Source organism: Myxine glutinosa, chromosome 1 (assembly GCF_964187855.1).
Source record: "Myxine glutinosa chromosome 1, kmMyxGlut1.1, whole genome shotgun sequence".
Lineage (NCBI taxonomy): Eukaryota > Metazoa > Chordata > Myxini > Myxiniformes > Myxinidae > Myxine > Myxine glutinosa.
This window is the reverse complement of record NC_136261.1, coordinates 384742537-384765936: the sequence shown is the minus strand read 5'-3', so window position 1 is coordinate 384765936 and position 23400 is coordinate 384742537. Positions and strand designations below refer to the sequence as shown.

The following is a 23400-nucleotide window of genomic DNA, read 5'->3' as shown; positions in this document are numbered from 1 at the left end:
CTCAAAGCCTATGAATTGGTCCCTGAAGCTTACCGACAAAAATTCAGGAATGCCAGGAAGAGGGAGAATGAGACCCATGTGGAGTTTGCCAGAATGAAGGAAACTATGTTTGATAGGTGGTGTGACTCGAAGGAGATTGGGAAAGACTTCAACCTTTTGCGACAATTGATATTGGTGGAGGAATTCAAACAGTGTGTCCACGTGGACATTAAAGTACATCTGGATGAAAAAAAAGTACCGGAGTTGTATGAGGCAGCAACAGTGGCAGATGACTATGCCTTGACACACAGGATGGGGTTCCACAAACCTAACTTCCCGCATAGAGTTAGCCAGGGGAGTTATGGCAAATCAGGTTCGGAGAACAAATTTTCATGCAGGCGGCCCAAAGAGGACTATGGGGACAAATCTGACACCGCGACTTTCAGGGATCATAAGACTGCAGTTCCAAGACATACCTATCTTCCGGGGGGCCCGAGGCAGACCACGAGGTTTTCCTCAGGGCCTACTTGCGCTTTTTGCAAAAAACCTGGGCATTTGATGTCCCAATGTTACGCCCTGAAAAGGAAAAATCAGGAGAGGAGTCAAACTGGTGCAACTCCGAATGCATTGGCCAATGCAAGAAATCGTCCTTGGAGGACAGTGCCTTGTGAAGGTTCCCGTGCCAAAGTTATGGCATCACAGAATGACCTTGTCCAAGAGGGTTACAAACCTTTTATTTCCGAGGGGTTTGTGTCAATGGATGGGGACTTGACTAACCAGAGACCTGTTAGGGTATTGAGGGACACAGGAGCTCATCAATCTTTGATGCTTGAGGGCATTTTGCCATTGTCAGAGAAGACGGCAACTGGTGTTCGTTTTATTTTACAGGGGGTTGGTGGCTCTATTAAAGCTCCTCTTCATGTAATCCATTTAAAGTCTGACTTGGTGTCAGGACCGGCCACTGTGGGGTTACAAGCCACTCTTCCTGTAGAGGGAATCTCTTTTATTATCGGGAATGATTTGGCCGGTGGTCGAGTTTCTGGTAATCCAATGTTGGTTGAAAAGCCCAGTATGGAAAATAACACCGCACAGTTAGAGCAGGAGATTCCGGGTATCTTTCCATCCTGTGCCGTGACCCGTGCTATGGGTAGGAAGCGCTCTGAAGAGAAAGAGAAGGAAGGTGAGGTGGATTTGGGTTCCTGAGCGATATTGGAGAAAAAGTCTGGAAGAGATAATAGGAAAAGGAGCGACATCAAGGAACCGAAGGAAAAGGTGGCATCTGGACCAAAAGAGGAAATGGAGTGTCCGTCGGAGACATCTGGGAACGAGGTTGAACAAACGGTGCTGGTCCAAAAGAGACTTGTCGAAGAACAACACGGAGATTCGGAGATCCGGAGTTTGATTGATAAAGCCGTTACAGAGGAAGAGGCTATGAAGATACCTGTTGGTTACTTCATGAAAGGGGAAATACTCATGAGAAAATAGAGACCACCGGAGGTGCCAGCAAATGATGAGTGGAAAGTTCGTCACCAGATTGTGGTGCCACTGCCATACCGGAAGGAGATATTGAGTTTGGTGCATGAGACACCTTTGGCCAGGCACCTTGGAGTGAACAAGACCTGTGACAGGATATTGGTATGTTTTTTCTGGCCAGGATTGCGACGTGATGTGGCGGAGTTCTGTAAATCTTGCCATTCTTGCCAGCTCGTGGGAAAACCTAATCAGAAAGTCCCATCCGCACCTTTAAAACCAATTCCAGCTTTTGAAGAGCCATTCAGCCGAGTCATTATTGACTGTGTAGGCCCTTTTACCGAAAACTAAGGCTGGACATCAGTATTTGCTGACCATAATGTGCGCTTCCACAAGGTTCCCAGAGGCAGTGCCTCTTCGAAAAATTACTGCGGCAGTTATTGCGAAAGCCTTGATTACATTTTTCACTTTGGTTGGCCTACCTAAGGTCATCCAGTCTGATCATTGTTCCAATTTCATGTCAACGCTTTTTCAGCAAGTGGTACACCTGTTGGGATTGGAGCAACTAAGATCACGTACTTACCATCCCGAGAGCCAAGGGGCCTTGGAAAGGTTGCACCAGACATTGAAGAATATGATCAGAACGTATTGTTTTGAATGTGACAAGGATTGGGATGAAGGAATACCCTTATTGTTGTTTGCTATGAGGGAATCTGTTCAAGAGTCATTGGGATTCAGTCCTTTTGAACTTGCGTTTGGACACGCAGTTCGAGGACCATTGAAACTGGTGAAAGAACAGTGGCTACAGGAGGAGTCACAGTCAACAGTGGTAGAGTATGTGTCAACGGTTAAGCACAGATTGGCAAAGCCTTGTGAAGTTGCGAGAAGAAACTTGAAAGTGACACAGGATAAAATGAAAGTGAGACATGACAGGAAATCTCAGATAAGAAATTTCAGTCCTGAGGACCGGGTGTTAGTGTTGCTTCCTGTTCCAGGTCAGCCACTACAGGCTAGGTATTTTGGTCCCTATGAAATCGAAAGGAGGGTTAATGAAACTGATTACGTGGTGACAACTCCCGACCGACGGAAAAAGCGGCAGCTGTGTCATGTCAACCGACTGAAGAAATATTATGAGAGGAAGCCTGTGAAAAATATGGTTCCTGTCTCACCTGTCGTGCCTGTAGTCGGGGAGCAAGAGAATCCAGAGGTTGAGGCCGGTGTGAAGTTTGATAACTTTGATGACCAGGCTTGTCCCAGATTGACGAACACGGAAGTGTCGAGTCATTTAGATGAGAAATTAGGTCAGTTGACGAGGGAACAACAAGGACAACTATCCAGCCTAATTTTTGCGCTTGCACATTTGTTCACAGATGTACCTGGTCGTACTGACCTGGTATATCATGATATTGAGGTGGGGGAAGCCACTCCTGTGAAGCAACACCCCTATCGGATGAACCCTGTGAAGATGGAGTATCTTCGGAAGGAGGTTCAGTATATGTTGGAGAATGACATCATCGAACCAAGCAGCAGTGAATGGAGCTCACCATGTGTGTTGGTTCCAAAACCCGGTGGCAGTTTTCGCTGTTGTACGGATATAAAACGGGTTAATGCAGTGCCCAAGACAGACTCATATCCCATCCCGAGGATTGATGACTGTATTGATAGGATAGGCCCAGCTAAATTTGTAACTAAATTTGACTTGCTGAAAGGGTATTGGCAGATTCCTCTTACTGATCGAGCCAAGGAAATCTCGGCTTTAGTCACACCAAATGGGTTGTATCAGGACAAGGTTCTTCCCTTTGGATTGAAAAACGGGCCTGCTACATTTCAACGGCTGATTAATAAGCTCATTGCAGACCTTGAGTGGGTGGAGGCTTATCTGGATGATGTCATCATCCACACCATGACCATGGAAAATCATATTAAACAAATTCATGCATTTTTCAAAAAATTGACCGAGGCAGGGTTGACCATCAGCTTATCTAAGAGTGGGTTTGTAAAAGTACAGGTGGTGTTCCTAGGCCATGTAGTAGGTCAGGGTCAGGTGCAACCAGCGACAGCCAAGATAGAAGCCATTGACCGCTTCCAAGCTCCAAAAGGGAAGAAGGAGCTTATGAGATTCTTGGGTATGGCTGGTTGGTACCGGCGGTTTTGCAGGAATTTTTCTGATGTGGTAGCCCCTTTAACGAATTTTCTGAGGAAAGAGACCAAGTTTGTTTGGGATGACAAATGTCAAGCTGCCTTTGCCCATGTCAAAGCGATATTAATGAACTCCCCTCTCCTAGCAGCCCCAGATTTTCAAGAACCATTCAAGTTGGCCATTGATGCAAGTGATGTGGGGGCTGGGGCAGTTCTATTACAGGATGATGGTGATGGCGTGGATCACCCGGTGTGCTCCTATTCAAAAAAGTTGAACAATCATCAGGTAAATTATGCCACCGTGGAAAAAGAGACCCTTGCTCTCCTGCTATCGCTTCAGCATTATGAGGTGTATCTGGGAACTACTACCTTTCCTATAAAAGTCTTCACTGATCACAACCCCTTAACCTTCATTCAAAAAATGAAAAATAAAAATCAGAGGTTGATGAGATGGAGTTTGGCTTTGCAGGAGTTCAACTTGGAAATTGAGCATGTAAAGGGCAGGGACAATGTCGTTGCTGATGCTTTATCAAGAGTGAAATAACATTGCAAATTATTGTAGGTTGTTTGGAAGTTTTGTTGCTTTATTCTGGGGAATATTAATTATTGTTGCTCACGTGAATTGATCATTTGGGTGTGAGTTTTACTTTTGTTTGTTAAAAGGGTTTTTGCATGAAAAGAAAGTTTTCACTATGTTCAAACTTTCTTTCTTGAGGGGGGGAAGTGTTATGGATTCGTCACTTCCGTCATTGTGGTTTTCATCCACTGTAAGCATTTTTGGTTCCATGTACTGTTATTGTTATCATTTCAGTGAAATGGAGATAACTGTTTGCAAAAGGTAAAAAATTAATGTTTTAAAAGAAACCGGAAACCGGATCGAGAGAAAACTCGATGAAGAAGAGGAGGAAAAAAAAGCGGGACAAGTGAGGTCGAGAAGAAGCCGAGCTGCTTTGAGGTCTTGAGCAAACGCTGGCGAACGGGGGTCACGAGTGAACTTTGGGTTTCCTGGGAAAGGGATTCCTGTGACAGATTGGTTATCGCTGTGACAGATAAACCTGCGTGACAGGTTTTGCGGTCGATTCCGAAGAGAATCATTGTTGAAGTGCAGGTACGCCTTCAGTACGGGCCCGTCGGCCATTTTGCCTCGCTCCCGATTTCGCATCGCTCCAGGCTTTTCACCTCGCTTCAGCCATTTCACCGCACCCAGTCGTTAAGCTGGTTTGCGTGTGTAACGTGGATTTCGAGTGGGAATTAGCGGTTCGCCGTTTGGGAGCCGTTGAACATTCATACCCGAAGGTGTGATTTCCCAATCGCCTCTTGAGGGCACCTTTGCGCAAATTTGGCAGCGTGACTGCCAGCCGAACTGTATTCTGGTCTCGATATGACATCGTTCTTGCGATCACCGGAGTGTGGATCGAATTTGGCTTGATGCCGGGACAGAGACTTTGGGAATGTTCTTTTCACTCACTTGGAGCAGTGAGTTATATTGTACGAAACTGATGGTACAATCATAAGAATGATATAACATTGCTTGGACAATTGATTAATATTGTTCTTGTGCTGTTATTCTTGTGTGACCTTAATACAATACTTGTTTTTTGGTAACAATTGGTGTGGTTTCATCATTGGTCTTTGACACACAGAATAACACACCTTTCTGCCGTGACTCCTTTCAGGGCTCGGAGGTACACCATGACCGGGGTTTGGAGAGGAGCACGTAACACTTAAGCTCACAGTTTTTTTACTTAAATACATCGAGATTAGCTTCCGACTCGCACGCAGTCCATGCTACCTGACACAGTTCTATCTCCACTATGGTATGTCATTACCTACCCCCACAAACGTAACTATATTGACAAATGCAGAGAATGGAATGAATCGGCCAAAGCCATCATATGTGAACATATAATAAGAGGAGTGGAAAGGATCAAAAGAGTCAGAAAGTGGAGAAAAGCTCAGGAGTTGGTTTGGAAAAACAGGGGCAATACCACTGGGTGCTCGCCTGGTGGAATAAAGCAGTGTACTACACTGACTGAAGGTATTTTAAACCAATTTCAATGGTTGCTGGAAGACAGGTCAGCATGTGCAATATTCCTAACATAATCATAAGACTTGAAACAAACAAAAAAAATTACCTATTATGGGGGGGCAACCCCTGCCCCTCCTAAACCCGTGTACATCTTCAGACCCCAATTTTTCTAATGCATCGTACAAAAACATTGGTACTTCACAGGTGATTAAGGTTGTGGTGAGGTTTCATCAAAAATGTGTGTGTGTGTAATTTCAGAGAGAAAAAGCAAATACCTATTTTGGGGATCAAACCTGGATCCACGTTGACCCCCAGTTGACCCCCTTAAACCGAGATTTTCTTCTCATGCCATGAACAAAATTTAGTCACAACATACCAAATATCATTTGTGCCAAGTTTTGTCACAATCCCATTGGCAGTTTCGGAGAAGCAGTTGCAAGTGTTTACGGACTGTCCGACTGACAACGCGCCATCGCATAAGCTTCCCTGAACAACGTTCCAGGTGAGCCAATCATGTGTTGATGATTAATTGTATTGAAGGACTGGACTGGCAAGATACCTTAAAGTAGTGCACACATGTCTTTGAACAACATTGTCCGAGTTCAAATCTGGACACAGGGAAAACTGCCATCCTGGTTTATCGCATGCATTGAATTCATCAATGTGTGCACCATCCCACAGATGAATGTTAACAATGCAGAAAACCAAGTTCCCAGTGTAAATGAGCATTCAATGACCTGAATGACTCCACAGAAGTGTTCCGTCAACTATTGCTGACGATGCGCCAATAAGTGATAAACAGTAGCAGATGTGAGCTTGTAGAGTTGGGTTTTCATACTTGTGCTACTTGGAAATGCCTGCCGCTGTGCAATTATTTGGGTCGAGCTTGGAACGGCAAAGGCCTTATGTTGCTTAGCTTTTCTTGGTTGATTTATCCAGCCTTCTTTGACAAGAAGGGCCTCGTGTTGACCAATTATCTGGTGATAGTCACAACTGGTGATGATTGAGGTGAGAGCTGATTGGTTGTTTCCTCCAGTGACAGGTGATAGATATCTATTGGCTTTTAAAACATGTGAATTGTAATGGACTCAGACAGACTCCCAAATGGGCAACAAGTCTGTTCAAGAATAATTATCTCCAAGACGCCGAGCAGAGACGAATGCGAATAATGCATGAATAATCCACCACAAAGCTTTTATTTTACTAGTTTCACCACACGTCTGTTTCAGTGCGCACAGTTGGCCTCACGAGGGGATTGTCTCACATTGAAGGAGAGAACCATGGCTCAAAATACACAGTAACTCGTGCAGTTGAACTAACGCGGGGAAAATTTCTTGTGCTGGAGGATGGAACCACAGCTCAAAATACACAGTAACTCGTTCATATACACAGCAACCCCTGTGGGCTGGCACCCCTGCCTCACACCTTGCTCAGCTGGATGCTGTGGAACCAAAGCCTCAAGATAGTTGGAATCTTCCATGATGAAGCTGAGTCTATGGGCCTATCACATTCACTGCACAGACAGGTTAGTGGTGTCTCTTTCTTATCCTGTCTCCTTTCTGATCTGCTCCTTCCATGCGTTGTCCCTACCCCTGCCCCCAAGGTTTTTGCAAGGAACACATCTACCAGCAATCCCCTCTGGTGAAACTCACAAAATGCAGGGAAACTGTTCACCTTCACTCTTTAATTCCCCCTTTTAACCACCTGTGGAAACACTTTCCAAATTGCCTTCCTTCTCATTCTTCCCTCCAAATCTTCAAGACAACTGTTCATCACAATCTCAGATCATCCTCCATCCAAACAAGTTCTTTTCCACCCCCAAGTGACCCTATTTCAAAGCATTCCCTTTTTCCAGTTAATTGTGATTTCCCCCAACCATCCCCCCCACCCCCCGCCCCAATCTCACCTCACCTCACCTTTTTTCACCTCTTCCTCTTCCACACATTTTCTCTGCCTCTTTCACATCTTTTCACCTCACTCTCTGTCTAACCTCACCTCTTTTCATTTGTTCGTCGATTGGTTTCATCATCCACAATTTCCCCTTCCTCTTCTTCCTGTGTTTCCTTAAACTTCTGCACAGCTTGTTCACCCCCATGTGCCCATGTCCCCTCCCCTTCATCTCACTCTCACTTAGACTCTGCTATTGTTGTGTCCTCTTTCTATTTTATTCCCTTCCATTCTGCTCTCGGTCTTTCAGGAGCCTCTATCAAGTATACAAAAACAAGTACAAAAAGTTTTAATTTAAACAAAAGCCGCGTCGATGTTACACAATGCCTAGATGCAGCTGTGCCTATAACGTCGATCTTATAGGCACAGGACATTCCTATTGATTGGATTACTTGATGTTATTTTTGTGCAAAGTGAAAATATATCTCGGCAATTTCCCGTGTGTGGCGACGAATTTTTAATATATCTCGGCATTTTCCCGTCTGTTATTTCAGGCGGTGTATGACTGACCATGCCGCTATTTAAAAAAATATATCTCGGCAATTTCCCGTATGTGGCGACACGTGAATGAAGCTATGCTCCTCTCTCCACTTTATTGTGACGACGTATAAATTAAATATTTCATCGTGACGATTGTCATCAAATGGACGAATTTTTAATATATCTCGGCATTTTCCCGGCTGTTATTTCGGGTGGTGTATGACTGACCATGCCGCGATTTAAACAAAATATATATATCTCGGCATTTTCCCGTCTGTTATTTCGGGTGGTGTATGACTGACCGTGCCACGATTTAAAAAAAAAATATCTCAATGGACTTGAAGTTACAGGCCTTTGAGAATTCATTTCGTTCTATAAAGGGCAACTTTCATCAGATTTTCTTCCCGTTTTTTTTCAACCGAGTCTAAAACTATGTTAGCGACTGTGAAAAATGAAATGATATATCGAATTTGATTTGAAAGAAAACTGTGTGAGAGAGCAAGACACCACCGGCCTACAAAACAGGCCTCAAAGCTATGCGAGTTAATAAAATGGTGGATATTTGTTTATATGAAGCCTCTCCCACAATGGGTGGAGCTATGGTTCCCAGAATGGGTGGAGCTTTGAGGTTTTGGCTTCTCTGCAAGAACAACAAGAACAACAAGAAGAAGAAGAACAAGAACAACAGCAGAGGACACTCTAAGAGCAGCGTCTGCGACGCGGCTAACAAAAGGCACGAAACAAACACAGATATCACCAGAAGTGATTCACACAACTCACCATTGAGCTGGACACTTTGCTCCTCCGCTAGACCAAAGGAGTTCACATCCTCTATTTTTATCTGCAGAATCTCGGGAAATGCTTCCAGCTCCTCAACCTTCATTCCACACGCAAGCACAGTCGGCTGTTCCAATTCCGGTTGCACATGACAGGAATCCTTCTCACAGCCAACTTGAACGTACATGGTGTGTGAACCTGAAGAAAGGCGAAAATCAACCCACTCTTCCTGATGTTTGCTCCACTCTGAGTACCTTAATCTGACAAAGTGCCAATATGTGAAGTACCTCTGTACTTGAGGCATTATCTTCTGTTTAAATCAGTTACAGTACTTTTAACTTTCACCACACACTAACGCACACCCTGTGACCCCCAAAAAACAAAACTGCATGTCTTAAGACAATACTGTAATTGTATTACATGTTGATGTGAATGTTGATTTGGCCACATATAAAACTTTCAAAAGTTTAGATATTTTTGTAAAATCTCAGGCTATTCAGAAATGTTAGAATGAAGACATTCAATGGTGGGAAGACCTTACACACAAGCACAGGGGATGTATATGAAGCCTGGGTATTTGTGCTCAGATATAATCCATGCCACAGATTTGCTAATATGCAGACAGTTTCCCCACATCAATAACTTTCAAGTAATAAATAAGAAACCACTTTGAAGAAAATCGGATGGAACAACAAAATTCCTCTGGAACATGTCCGTTCAGTTCATGTTCATCACACTGGCAAATAATACTGAGTCACATGTATTAAAAATTGAAAGAAAGACCGTTTGTATCATCAGATAGTTTGAATACTGCAGGGAAGTGGTTTCTTTTGAAATTCAATGAGAGTATTTGCACAGAAGAGAGCAATAATAAAATCGCCAAAGATCAAAATTCTAAATGTGAGGGGGAAGAGGATGTCAGATGGTATTTTCAGAGAGAGAGAGAGAGAGAGGGAGGGAGAGAGAGAGAGAGAGAGAGAGAGAGAGAGAGAGAGAGGAGAGAGAGATTTGTCAGGATTGAAGGACATACTTCAAGTGTTTGACCAGCTTGTGATTTTTACGGCGCAGCCCATCGTGCAAAGCTGTCTGAAACAGTGTTTGTCCATCTGTGTATTTGTATGCACGTATGTATGTCCCCTCAAACGTATACCAATCAGAGCTAAGGATTTAGTCACATGACAGGGTGATGTGATTACGTCTGATATGACTGCGGTACAGCAGCTGACTCCACACACTGCCATTTTGATTCCAATTTCGTTCAGGCAAAACATATTGTCGAACCTGTCATATATCACAATCTCCATGCTCCACCTTTACCTTTTTCATTCAGTGTGAAACACAAACAAACCGATTGTTCAAATGATCATCAAATATCGAAAGCATCGGTGTTACGTCTCTTCCAACAATACGGTATGTATAGGCCTTCGGCTTCGTGTCTCATCTTCAGACCGCTTCAACCAAATTAAACCCGGGCTTCTTCATACAGTAGTGTATCGTTGCAGTCGTATCGTTTTCATAATAATAATAATTATTATTATAATAATATAGTAAATATAACCATAAAACTTTAATCCCAATGTCATGAATACAAAGTTAATGGATTGAAGCGGTGTATGGTTCATGAATCAATGATGAGTGGTGTTCGGCACTAATATTAATAACCGCAGAAGGAAATAATTTGCCTCGGTATTTTGATCGTACTCTCGGTATTCTGATAACGTAACGTTAATATTACTGTAAATCTAGTCATAACACTAATCCCTTCATAGCGACTGCAAATGTACTGGAAGTTAAAATATATCATCTTCTACATATTAAAATAGCGGCAGTTTTGTGTTTTTTACATCATTACATTTATGATGTCATTACGACGGCTGACTTCACCAACCAACATTTTAATTTACTAGTCCACCTACTCACTACGGGAGTGGCAGGAAGGGTCATTCCTCTTTGGGGTATATAGATTACAGTCGATCTGTTGTCAGGTCTTAAGAACATTGTGTGTGTGTTCATTTCCCAAGTTTATTGTGGAGAAATTGCCATCTTACTATAATTCACCAAATGTCCGTCCGTCTGTCTGTCTGTCCGTCTGTTCGAAGGTGCCGCAAAAACGGCTGAACCGATCGCAACTATATTTTGGGTGGGTAATCCTCGGACCCCCTGGAGTAAAATAGGCGATATTGTTTTTCCAATTTTTCCAGTTTCCCAATTTTCCAGTTTTTCCAAACACGATGGAATAATATTTACCGATATGAACAGTGATGTGGCTTTTGTTGAAATTCCACATACAGAGAGAGAGTAGATCGACTCCTGACGAACTCTTCCTGTGGCTCCGAACTAACACGGCAGCGTGTACAAAGCGACTGAGAAACAGGTGTCGCGTCTGCTTCCATGTTGCAGATTCGACACGCACTATTCACACAGAAACGTGCGACTGAGAAAGACGTGCAGCGGCCGCTTCCGTTTTGGAGAATTCAATCCTTTTTCAAAATGGGTGCCATGTACTGTTTAGATTTTGATGATTTGTGTGTGATATGATTCAACGGATGTTCATATGAATCGTTTAAAACAAAAAAGCCTGCAATTTCTGTTGTTTTGCCTTTTCATTTGGGCTTCCCATTTGAAGCCCCGCCCATAGGGTGGGTACCGTTGCGAGTTTGGTTTAATCCATGGGTGTACTAGTAAATTAAAATGTGGATCGCCAAGTGGCGCAAGCACTCCATTCAAAACCCTTAAGGAATGGCTGGCTTGGCAAGCACGAGCTAACTGCTTGGTAAATGAGCACACCTACAACCATTGTGGGGTATATAAATTACAGTAGATCTTCGCTCAGTTCTGCAAGTAAAACATACCTCATGATGTCGGGATTCCTCCAAATTTCTTTGTTTAATGTTATAAGCAGCATTAACCACGGTTTAAAAAGCTAATAATATGTGTTTGTAGTTTATAATATTTTACAAGCCCAACTACGCTGCTGTTAAACTTTTGGTCTTGTTTTTCAATAAATTTATTAAACACGATCTCCCTTTGAATAAATTAATGAGTTTAATAATACTTTGAATAAATTAGTCATAATAAATTAATAATTTTGAATAAGATAAATAAATTACCAAGTGGTTCTGCATATCTTCCATAAGCAGTCTCCAACCCCATCCCTCTGGTGTGGAAAGGTCAACATTCTCCATTGCTTCCCATAATCTACGATGCAAGAACAATAAAGTTATACAAGAAACTTTGACGCAGGAAATCACTTGGCAATTTCATGGAGTACCCTCTGTTTACGGGAGCATCGGGCTGTGGATAATCTTCACCTCGTCACGTTTATTGAGCATCTTGAAGGTCTCCATGTTTATGCATTCAGATGCACCTCAATATATTGGAGTTGAAAGATTCCGTTTTCCCAAGTCTTTCATCATAAATTAGGCCTTTTAGTGCAGGAACCACATTGGAAAAAGTGCCTTATTTAGTGATTCCGTTCACGCATCAGTGTATATACCTGAAACCTATATAGTTTGGTGGAGGGGTCCTATGGGCAGTAGATATGCCCGGTTGTAATTCTAGATCGGTGTGCATTACCGATTTATAAGCATTTTGCCGATTCATTTGTGTACACCATTTCCAACACTTACTGAATTTGGTATAACGTATCTACATGGACAAATATACAGCATGGGTAGCTTTGTATGGTATCAAATTGACCGGAAGGACATACTGCACACGTAGAGTACCACCATAAGGCCTTATCTTAGCTTTTCATTCTTCAAGCCACCAAAAACTTCCAAATTTTGTCAAAATTCCGTTTCAGTTTAGGTTCTAGTCCCCCATCATTTTGTTCATAACCCCAAAAGTATATGACTGATTTATATGTTTGATACACCAAAATCATCCCCATTTATTACCCTTCAAAATAAGATCACATAATCAAGAAATGTATACCATTAATAAACTCTCAGTGAAGCAAAACTAAGGCTACCCCCTTATTTTTCATGAAAACGAAAATGTCCATATGGCATACAAATATCATGTATATACATATGATTATGTTTTCAGATCTGGCGCCCGGTTCATTCCAGACTATCACATACTAACCTGTGTATTCATTTTACTTATTCTTTAGAATCTAATTACATTTTTTATCAGCGGCAAAAGGTGAATAAATTTTCGTTTAATTGTATATCAATGACCTAGATATGTTTATTATTATACTTTTTGTTTGTATTGCAGTACCTTGAAACCGGTGTCCTGCTGCTCTGCTGCTGATGAATCCTACTCCCTTGTAACCATGGCGTCTAACACGGAACAGGAGGAGATTATTGAGCCTACAGCAGTGATGCCTGTTAAAAGGCACAAGTTGCAGACGAATTGGTTAAAATGCCTATTCTGCCGAGGTACTGACAGTTTGTCTAATGCTAGTCATCAGGGCATTGCGAAAGTATGTTCAGCCCTTCAAGATAGATTTCAGATTGAAACCACTGACATTACAGAACGACTGCAATCAGAAGCAACAACAACAAATCTCAGTGATAAATAGGCAAAACGGCACAAAAACTGTTATGCTTCATTCACAAACCAAACCAACATTGACCTTGTCAAGAAACGCTACATGGAAGCCACTGCTGCAGTAGATGCGGGTGATGCGAGTTCAAGCACAAAACCACTGCCATGCACAGTAATACGTAAGGTTGACTGGAAGCAGTGTATTTATTGCCAGAGTCGTAAGCGTGAAAAAGTACACCAAGTCCAGTCAGATGAAGTAGCTGCAAGCATCCACAGTCAGGCAAAGAATGATCAAAACCTCAAATGCAAAATTGGGGAAAATGATTTGATAGCATACGAAGCACATTACCATTCATCTTGCAAACACAAAGCAGACAAAATCAGCTCTTCTATTCACCCCAGTGAAATCACTGGGATTACAACTGACCCCGCTCTAGAAGATCTGTTACAGATACTAGGCAATGGCTTTCAGAGTGGCCACATCTACAGCATGGACATTGTGACCGATAAATACATTTATCTTATGACACGATCTAGAATTCTCAATCCATCATGCCGGACACACGTCTTGAAACACAAACTACAGAAGCACTATGATAACCGAATTCTATTCCACAAACAGCGACTAGCCAACCAACCTCTGCTTCTGATTCCTGCAGCCACTACCACTGAAGATGCCATTGGGGCGATGATTGCAAAACAACAGATATCTACATGTAAATGATTGCAAAACAACAGATATCTACATGTAAAGAAAGCTGTACAAGTGATGAGATTAGTCACGAATCCTATTTCCTGCACGCTTTGCATACAGTAGCAACTAAGCTGAAATCAGATTTGAAAGAAGCTGCAGGTCATCGCGGTTATGAGAATTTGAATCAAGAGGCGGCAGAACAATGCGTACCAACAAGTCTTTACTTACTTATCAAATGGATTCTACAAGATGAGACTGATCTAAAAGACACTTCAGACCAAGGTTCAAATGATGAGGACATTGCGCCCGCCTTGCATCAACGAACCCTGAACATTGGCCAAAACATTGTCTATAACGTCTCGATGGGGAGAAAGAATACGCCAAAACATATTGGGGCAGGACTGTTTGTCCACCACATGACACGGTCCAAACAACTTATAGAATATCTGCATGATGCAGGTGACAGTATTAGTTATCCTACGATCAATAGAATAGATTCCTCAATAGCTCAAACGCAATTATCAAGGTTTCAGAATAATGACAACACTTTCATTCCTGAGAGTGTTGTTCCTGGCAAATTCATGCAGTTCGCAGCTGATAACTTCGATATGCAAGAAGAAACTTTAGACAGAAAGGGCACTCTTCATGTTACGCAAATGGCCATATTTCAGCGGGGCCCACCAAATATATTAAACAAAGGGCATACAACTATTGGGAGAAGCACAACCCTCAGCAGTGTCCCTCCAGAATTCCATCGTATAATATCTGCTGATGCTCCAGCACAGCACGTTCCTCCGTGCTTCACTCAGCCTTTAACGCAGTATAGCCTGATATGTCCACCTTCTCGGTCATCTGAATAACGCAAGATTGATCTATTATGGGTTCTGAGTCGATTGGAAGTTGGCGATACTCAAAACATGCCATCATGGACCGGCTTCAATCAGTCATTGTCAAGATCCACAGCAGAAGTAACTACAGTCAGTTATCTTCCAATCATTCCAGCGCCAGCGCATGACCTCAATACTGTAATGACGTTTCTAATGAGAAGCAAAACAATTTCACTAAAGCAGGGCCAAACAATAACCGTCATCACATTGGATCAGGCACTGTATCATAAGGCAAAGGAGCTGGTACGGCTTCATCCAGAGAAGTTGAGTGATGTCATAGTATGACATGGATCGTTCCACACAGCAATGAATTACCTGGGTGTTCTCGGGAGGCACTTTGCTCAGTCTGGTCTTTCAGACATCTGGATCGAAGCTGGGGTGTACAGTGAATGTGTTGCACAAACAATGATGCAAGGTAAATCTTGGAACCGTGCTGTCCGTGCACATAAACTTACAATGGAAGCCATGTGGAGAACACTATTTCACAGCTTTAAAGCTTGGCATGACAGAAAAGAGAAAGACAGCATTGAAAATATTGTACTGCGATAGCTGCTCACTTCAAAGATAAAGACCATGAGAACACACCTGAAGCAGTGAGAGCATTTGTTGATAATGTTAATGATTTGTTGAAGGACTTGGCCGACTTCTATGAAGAGAATGCGAATAATTCCACATTTATGTTCTGGAAGCAGTATCTGGAGATGGTTGAGACTCTACTCCTGTTTATCAGAGCCGACAGAGAAGGCGATTGGACCCTTCACCTATCTTCATTCTCAGATATGTTGCCACTCATGACTATTTATGATCATGCAAATTACTCAAGATGGGGTATTATCTACCTGTTGGACATGCTACAGTTGGAACAGACAGCACCTCGTGTGTATGAACAATTCATGGCGGGAAACTTCGTCATGAAAGAATCGACTGAATCGTTTAACCAAATCGCTACAGACCAAGCTTTGGAGCATATAAACAAGCAGTGTAAAGTGGCGGGAGGACTCGTAGTCTCGTAGGTATAACAAGGATCCAGAGCGCAATGAATCGATAGATGATTACTTTCAGCGATCGAGCACGGTTGTCGAATGACATTCGACAGATGGTGGGAATGACATGCAGTGGTTCTAAACCCCATGGTGACAGAAGCGCCCAGAGAATGAATAGAGATGAGGCTGATGTGATTAAGCTTGAGGAACAAATCAAGTGGTTCAACCCATTCAATCGTCAAGGAGAAGACCTTGTGTGCATCTCCACAAACGATGTGGCCACTGATGACATCAAGCAGGATCTACTTACAGCTCCAACACGTGGCACACAGCTTCTCACCGATTTCGTTGCGAAACGTTTGCTCCCAGATGCTTCCGAGAGCTTTGATGATACTATTGCCAAAAACAAACCGAAAACCTTCTCAAACCTGCACAACGTGAACGTGATTACTCCTGTTGGCAAAAACAAGGCAATCAAGGCAGACAGAGACCTATTCCAAAGACTGTTAAGTGCAGCAAGTAGTGGTCGTCAAATAGACGTGGCAGGATTATTACGTCATGAGTTGGCTCCAGTTCCACTCTCTATTGCAACAGTTAATCACATATCAAGTCCCACGGTAAAGGCAGAGCTGTATCATTTGCTGTTTGACGACTATATTCAGAACAGACTTCCAGACACTGATCAACCAACCTGTGTGATCGTGGATGGTATGGCAGCTGTGCAAGCTTTGGGAAAACCATCAAATGCAATTACATTCGGTGATCTAGCGGACTGCTTCTGCGGTATAGTCTTCATTCACCTGAAAGGTTCTCAAACAAGACTGGACATCGTATTTGATGACTATCGATATAAATCTATCAAGTCCGCGACAAGAGTTCAACGAGCGGCCAAACGATGGAAGATACGTCGACTCATTGATGGGCGGGATGTGCGTCTACCTTCTGTATGGCAATCGTTTATATCAATGGAAGAAAACAAAGTGAACCTCGTTCATTTTCTGCGTGATCAACTACTCTTGAAGGCACTTGCTTTACCAGACCATCAGGAAGTTGTAGTGGCCAGTGGGGATGAATTTCCTGCAGCATCTTCTACTGGACGGAATGTTGAACATCTTAACTCGACACATTAAGAAGCGGACACGAAAATTGTTCTGCATGCTGTTGATGCTAATGCACATAAGTTTCGTCGGGTTGTCATATGCACTAGAGATACGGACATCCTCCTTCTGATGATTCATCATGATGTTGCCCAAGACGTATGGGTAAGCAGTGGGACCGCCAAAGAAAAACATTACATTCCAGTGAGCCTTGTACGTGCAAGTCTGGAGCAGGAAGTAATCAGCAATATTCTGGGATTTCATGCTCTGACAGGATCAGACTCAACCAGTCAGTTCTGCGGCCATGGAAAACGCACTGCATGGAAAACATACTTGAAGAATCCAAAACTACTCAAGAATCTTGGCCGCAACCCCAATGTTGACACGACAGATATCGAGCTCTTTGTCATCAAGTTGTACAGTTCAACTACAACTGCGACTTCTATCAATGATCTTCGCGTCAAACTGTTCCATCGAATTAATGACCCAGAAAGGTTACCTCCCACTCATGATTCTCTGTTGCTGCACATTCAAAGATGCAATTACCAAGCCATGGTGTGGTACAGTGCAGTTGTGTCCAAACCTGATCTACCCCAACCAGAGGAATGTGGATGGGAATTAGACGAAACAGGATTATCACCAAAACTGATGACCCTGCCACCTGTTCCTTCAGCGTGCACAGAACTGTTGACATGTGGGTGCAAAACAAAATGTACATCCCTTCATTGTACATGCCGGAAGTTCAATCTGTTATGTAGTGCTGCTTGTGGATGCCGACAAGAGTGCCTCCATAGCCATCACTTGTCAGACGAGGACAATTCCGATGAAGACCGAGTACAATTAAGTGGCTTTTATATCACGCATTATTTGACTACATTAGATAAATGTTTATTTTCTTGTTTTGGTTAATGATATAACGAGACTACTGGGAGTGAAATTTGGTTTTAATCTGACGTGGCATACCACATAATCAAAGCTAAGCAAATAACATGTCGATTTCATAATCGAGATTAAAATATACAAGCGTAAAGCGAAGTAACCTCTATAATGGCAGTACTTTTGTTTCATGTATTTATCTTCTTAGCTAAACATATAAAGTTTAAATGTGTGGGATTCAAGTTACTATGGTATTGTGTAATATTTAGTTACAATCACTGTCACAAATCAAGTACATGACCCTCAACCTTTGGATATCAGTTTATTAGAAAATTGTTTGTTACATAATCGAGATTAATATAATATTGTAAGGCTAGGTAAGCCTTATAGTTGCATTTATTTAATATTCTATTGTAAGGCTATGTAAGTCTTTTAGTTACATTATATCAGTTTAGTAGAGGAGTGTTAAATTTGCTCCATAATATACTTTACAGTTACAAGATTAATAATTTTACTACTGTAAAGCCATGTAAGCCTGATAATTACATTACAACAGTTTATTATAACATAGTTGTTCCTTATGGCGGGGCGGAAGTATCTCACCTTCTAATCATACTTATTTAATACTCTCAAACAATCCTTATTGAACGTCATTTTATGGCCTGCAACAACAACAATCTGTTTTGTTTAATTATTGCAATAATTATTTGGTTTATTTCTTGTTTTCATGATTCAGACGAGCTCCAGTATCCTTCCTAATTTAAAGTTAGCAACCGACATAAATATTAATACACATTTTTGGACATTTTTGTTTCCATCAAAATTAAGGGGGTAGCCTTCGTTTTGCTTCACCGAGAGTTTATTAATGGTATACATTTCTTGATTATGTGATCTTATTTTGAAGGGTAATAAATGGGGATGATTTTGGTGTATCAAACATATAAATCGGTCATATACTTTTGGGGTTATGAACAAAATGATGGGGGACTAGAACCTAAACTGAAAAGGAATTTTGACAAAATTTTGAAGTTTTTGTTGGCTTGAAGAATGAACAGCTAGGATAAGGCCTTATGGTGGTACTTTATGTGTGCAGTATGTCTTTCCGGTCAAGTTGATACCATACAAAGCTACCCATGCTGTATATTTGTCCATGTAGATACTGTTACAGACCGCGGATAAGGTGTTGATTTGCCGAGCGGATGGCGGCCGCGGCCCGAACTATTAACAATGACTAAGACCCGATTCCTTAAACGTGGGCCAAATCGTGCCACAGATATTCAATGGGGAAAAGACAAAAGCGACACGGATGTGAAGAAGAGGAAGACAGAAGTAGGAAATACGAATATAATTTATTTGCTATTTACAACCAAAAGAAACCAAGGAGAAGGAAGGATAATAAAATAATTTACAGAAGAAATCAAGGAGACACAGTGAAAATTCTAGCTTACCTATGCAGTCTTACCCTAGAAACCCAAGGACAAGACAAACAAAGACGGACTCACACGAATGGGAATTTGCAGGCAGGAATGATCGGAAGGAGGAATAGCTTGGCGGGAGAGGAAGGTTCAGCGGGGATCAGTCGGGCTGGAAGCGGACAGCCGCCATCAATACTCGAGCTGGGATCGCCAAAACCGCCGCGGTTCCAAACTGCACGGCGAAGCTCCTCCGGTGCACCGTGCGCTCTCCAAAGCTGCTCCTTAGAACTCTTTCTTGGCACCTCTGTGCAAATCTCTCTTGGCGCTTCTCACTTGGCACTTCGCACTTCACACTTGGCACTTGTTGTACTTGGCACTTCGCACTTCTGCCGTATCTCTGACTCAACTTCGGAACCTTCTCAAAGGCTTCCGCGCGCGCTTTTTAAAGCGCCGCGGGCAATCAAGCCGCCGGCCTCCAGGACACGCCCATCGGTGAGCTCGCCTCGGCCCTGATTGGTCGGCACGGGCCCTCTGGCTCCACCCTTGATGACGATGGGCGGCACGCCCAGGATTCGGCAGCTCCTCCCCCTTCTTCTCCAAGCCTACCTCGTGGTTAATGGAGTCGCAGTGAAAACCGCCCAATAGCTGCGGCGAATGCAGTTGGCAATTGAGGCTTTATTAAATGAAAATGAAAGGGGATCTATCTCTTTGAATTCGGTGCAATGGAGTGTCAATTAATGGAAGACACGGCCTTAACCTACATAGAATAAGGAAATAAACTACCAACAAGGAGGAAATCTAAGATTGGCTAACGTGATTGTTTATGACCTAATTACGGGACGCACTTTGACCTTTATACACAACTGGAGGAAGGAGGGCAATATTTTTACAACAATTTACACAACAATAAAAAAACACAATTCTCATATCCACAACAATACGTTATACCAAATTCAGTAAGTGGTGGAAATGGTGTACACAAATGAATCGGCAAAATGCTTATAAATCGGTAATGCACACCTATCTAGAATTAAAACCGGGCATATCTACTGCCCATAGGACCCCTCCACCAAACTATATAGGTTTCAGGCATATACAGTGATGCGTGAACGGAACTCACAAAATGGATATCTGGTTCCTGCACTATTTTAGGGATTGAACATTTTAATTTAATTTCAGGGAAATTATTAGATTTTGGTGAAGATCTGGATCTGGATCCGGCTAGTAGAATGTCTCAAGTGATTATTTTACCATTGAGAGATTGGGCCAAAAACGATAAATAGCAGGATATCTCAAAAAGTTGTGGACGGATTTGGAGGAAACTTGGTGGACCGGTTTGGTGTGTGACAAGAATGAATGATTCAGTTTTGGTGAAGTTACGAATCTGGATCAGAGAATTTTTAAAGCGATTCTTCACCAATGGAGAATGAAATCTAGTGTCTGTGGATGAAAGCGATGATGGAATACAGTCATCAAAATTGAACAAATTGTTTTGTACCTCAGGAAATTATATTTTTTGTTTATATTAACTATATATTATTATTATATAATTATTAGGTGGGCCTAACCATCACTCCGGTTCTAACCACCACTACGGGGCCTAACCACCACTACGGGGCCTAACCACCACAACGGGGCCTAACCACCACAACGGGGCCTAACCACCACAACGGGGCCTAACCACCACGGCGGGGCCTAACCACCACGGCGGGGCCTAACCACCACGGCGGGGCCTAACCACCACAGCGGGGTCGACCAACCATATATTATAGTATATATTAACTGAAAATCATACAATATAATGGGTATTAACTACACAAAATAGAAATGTTTAAAATGTTCAAACCTCCACGGCGGAGCTCAACCACCACGGCGGGGCCCAACCACCACGGCGGGGCCTAACCACCACGGCGGGGCCGAACCACCACGGCGGGGCCGAACCACCACGGCGGGGCCTAACCACCACGGCGGGGCCTAACCACCACGGCGGGGCCTAACCACCAAGGCGGGGCCTAACCACCAAGGCGGGGCCTAACCACCACGGCGGGGCCGAACCACCACGGCGGGGCCGAACCACCACGGCGTGACCGAACCACCACGGCGTGACCGAACCACCACGGCGGGGTCTAACCACCACGGCGGGGTCTAACCACCACGGCGTGACCGAACCACCACGGCGTGACCGAACCACCACGGCGGGGCTTAACCACCACGGCAGGGCCTAACCACCACGGCAAGGCCTAACCACCACTCCGGGCCTCACCACCACGGCAAGGCCTAACCACAACTCCGGGCCTCACCACCACGGCGGGGCCTAACCACCACGGCGGGGCCTAACCACCACGGCGGGGCCTAACCACCACGGCGGGCCTCACCACCACGGCGGGGCCTAACCACCACGGCGTGGCCTAACCACCACGGCGGGGCCCAACCACCACGGCGAGGCCCAACCACCACGGCGGGGCCCAACCACCACGGCGGGGCCCAACCACCACTACGGGCCTAACCACCACTACGGGGCCTAACCACCACAACGGGGCCTAACCACCACAACGGGGCCTAACCACCACAACGGGGCCTAACCACCACGGCAAGGCCTAACCACCACGGCAGGGCCTAACCACCACGGCGGGGCCTAACCACCACGGCGGGGCCTAACCACCACGGCGGGGTCGACCAACCATCGATTCAAGTAAGCTGCTTCCCAAGAAGTAAGCTGATGTTTGCTGACGGAACACATCCCCCGTCACCCTGCGCACAACACGTGTCTTCCCAATGGAACCCTCTACAGAAGTCTACAGTGTCCACTCTCCTTCATTACGGAACGAACCAAACACGATCATTGTCCATTTATCACTAATACTTTCATTATCACTCGATCCCATGACGAACAAAGACACACACGGTACCTCTCCTGGTGATGAACTGTGAGAAACGAACAAACACTGAAACACTTCCGCGATTTGAACTCAGAGGAGCTTCTTCCCGTGACGTCATGAAAAACGCGATGACGTAGCCTCGTAGATCGCCTGTGCGATCTGCCGTTCATTCATGTCTCACAGCAACACCTCCCTCTTCTTCTTTATCCGCCACAATAATTTATTCCCCACTGATCTCCGTACTAACTGGATTGGGTGATGTGCAGTGGCGTGACTCGGGTTGGTGTCACCCAGTGCGGTAATTCATGCTGTCACCCCCTCCCCCCTCGCCTCCCCCATTCTTCAGGTTCACTTTGTTAACAAATATATTATTTCGTTCAAAATTTTGGGAGATTAGCAAACCTGTACATTTTTGGAATCATCAGAGCATGGAGAATCCGAAAATCAATGTTTAATAATTATTATTAGCGATGATGGGGGTCCCATGCCAAATAATTAAATATCCTACAGCGCGGCATTGCCGGGGCACCTCCGGCGCCCGGCAATACCGCAGTGCACCTCGTAGAGGCTGCATTGGGAGGGAGAGGTGTTCGCTAATTGATTGATTAATTGTATGATTAAAATCCATAAAAGATTATCACAAAATATTTTCTTAATCAATTGGCTAATAGCATAACTAAACCAGTAGTGCTTCATCCGAAGACCTATCTTTTAAAAATTTAATTAAATAAGTCATTAATAAAAAATTAAATAATTAATTGATTAATCAATAAGTAATTAATCAATTAATCAATAAATAATTAAGCGATTAAATGATTAATCAATAAATCAAAAATATCCTTGATAGCCACATCACTTGGTCACTGTCATGTCCAAATATTAGCTTCCCAGCTCAAAACGTGCCTGAGATATTGGCCAAATGAGAAAGAAAATAAATGAATGATTAATAATGAAAATAAATAAATAATAATCATTAAAAAATTAAATTATTAATCAATTCGGTCACAGAACACATGAACCACCACCATTTCATCAGAATCTGTAACTGAAAAAAGAAAAAAAAAAATAGTACATAATCGAATAATTAAATAATTAATCGATTAATTGATTAATCAATAAATCAAAAATATCCTTGATAGCCACATCACTTGGTCACTCATGTCCAAATATTAGCTTCCGAGCTCAAAAGGTGCCTGAAATATTGGCCAAATGAGAAAGAAAATAAATAAATGATTAATAATGAAAATAAAT

General features: G+C 43.2%; 1 protein-coding gene across 6 annotated transcripts in view; it reads right to left on the bottom strand.

Annotated features, from left to right (window-relative positions):
* Window positions 1–22256, bottom strand: part of LOC137416768 (uncharacterized) — a 40683-nt gene extending 18427 nt beyond the window's left edge. The window contains exons 1-4 of one of the 6 annotated variants that reach the window (XM_078770255.1): window positions 22180–22241; window positions 13407–13578; window positions 13049–13155; window positions 8825–9019 (exon numbers count right to left, since the gene is read on the bottom strand). In XM_078770255.1, the coding sequence (XP_078626381.1) occupies window positions 8825–9008 (184 nt within the window). In that variant the 5' untranslated portion in view covers window positions 9009–9019; window positions 13049–13155; window positions 13407–13578; window positions 22180–22241. Of the gene's footprint in view, window positions 1–8824; window positions 9020–11931; window positions 12020–13048; window positions 13156–13406; window positions 13579–22179 lie in introns of those variants that run through there. The other 5 variants (XM_078770254.1, XM_078770256.1, XM_078770252.1 and 2 more) reach the window with 5 other exon arrangements.
* Between the last annotated feature and the right edge of the window lie 1144 nt (window positions 22257–23400).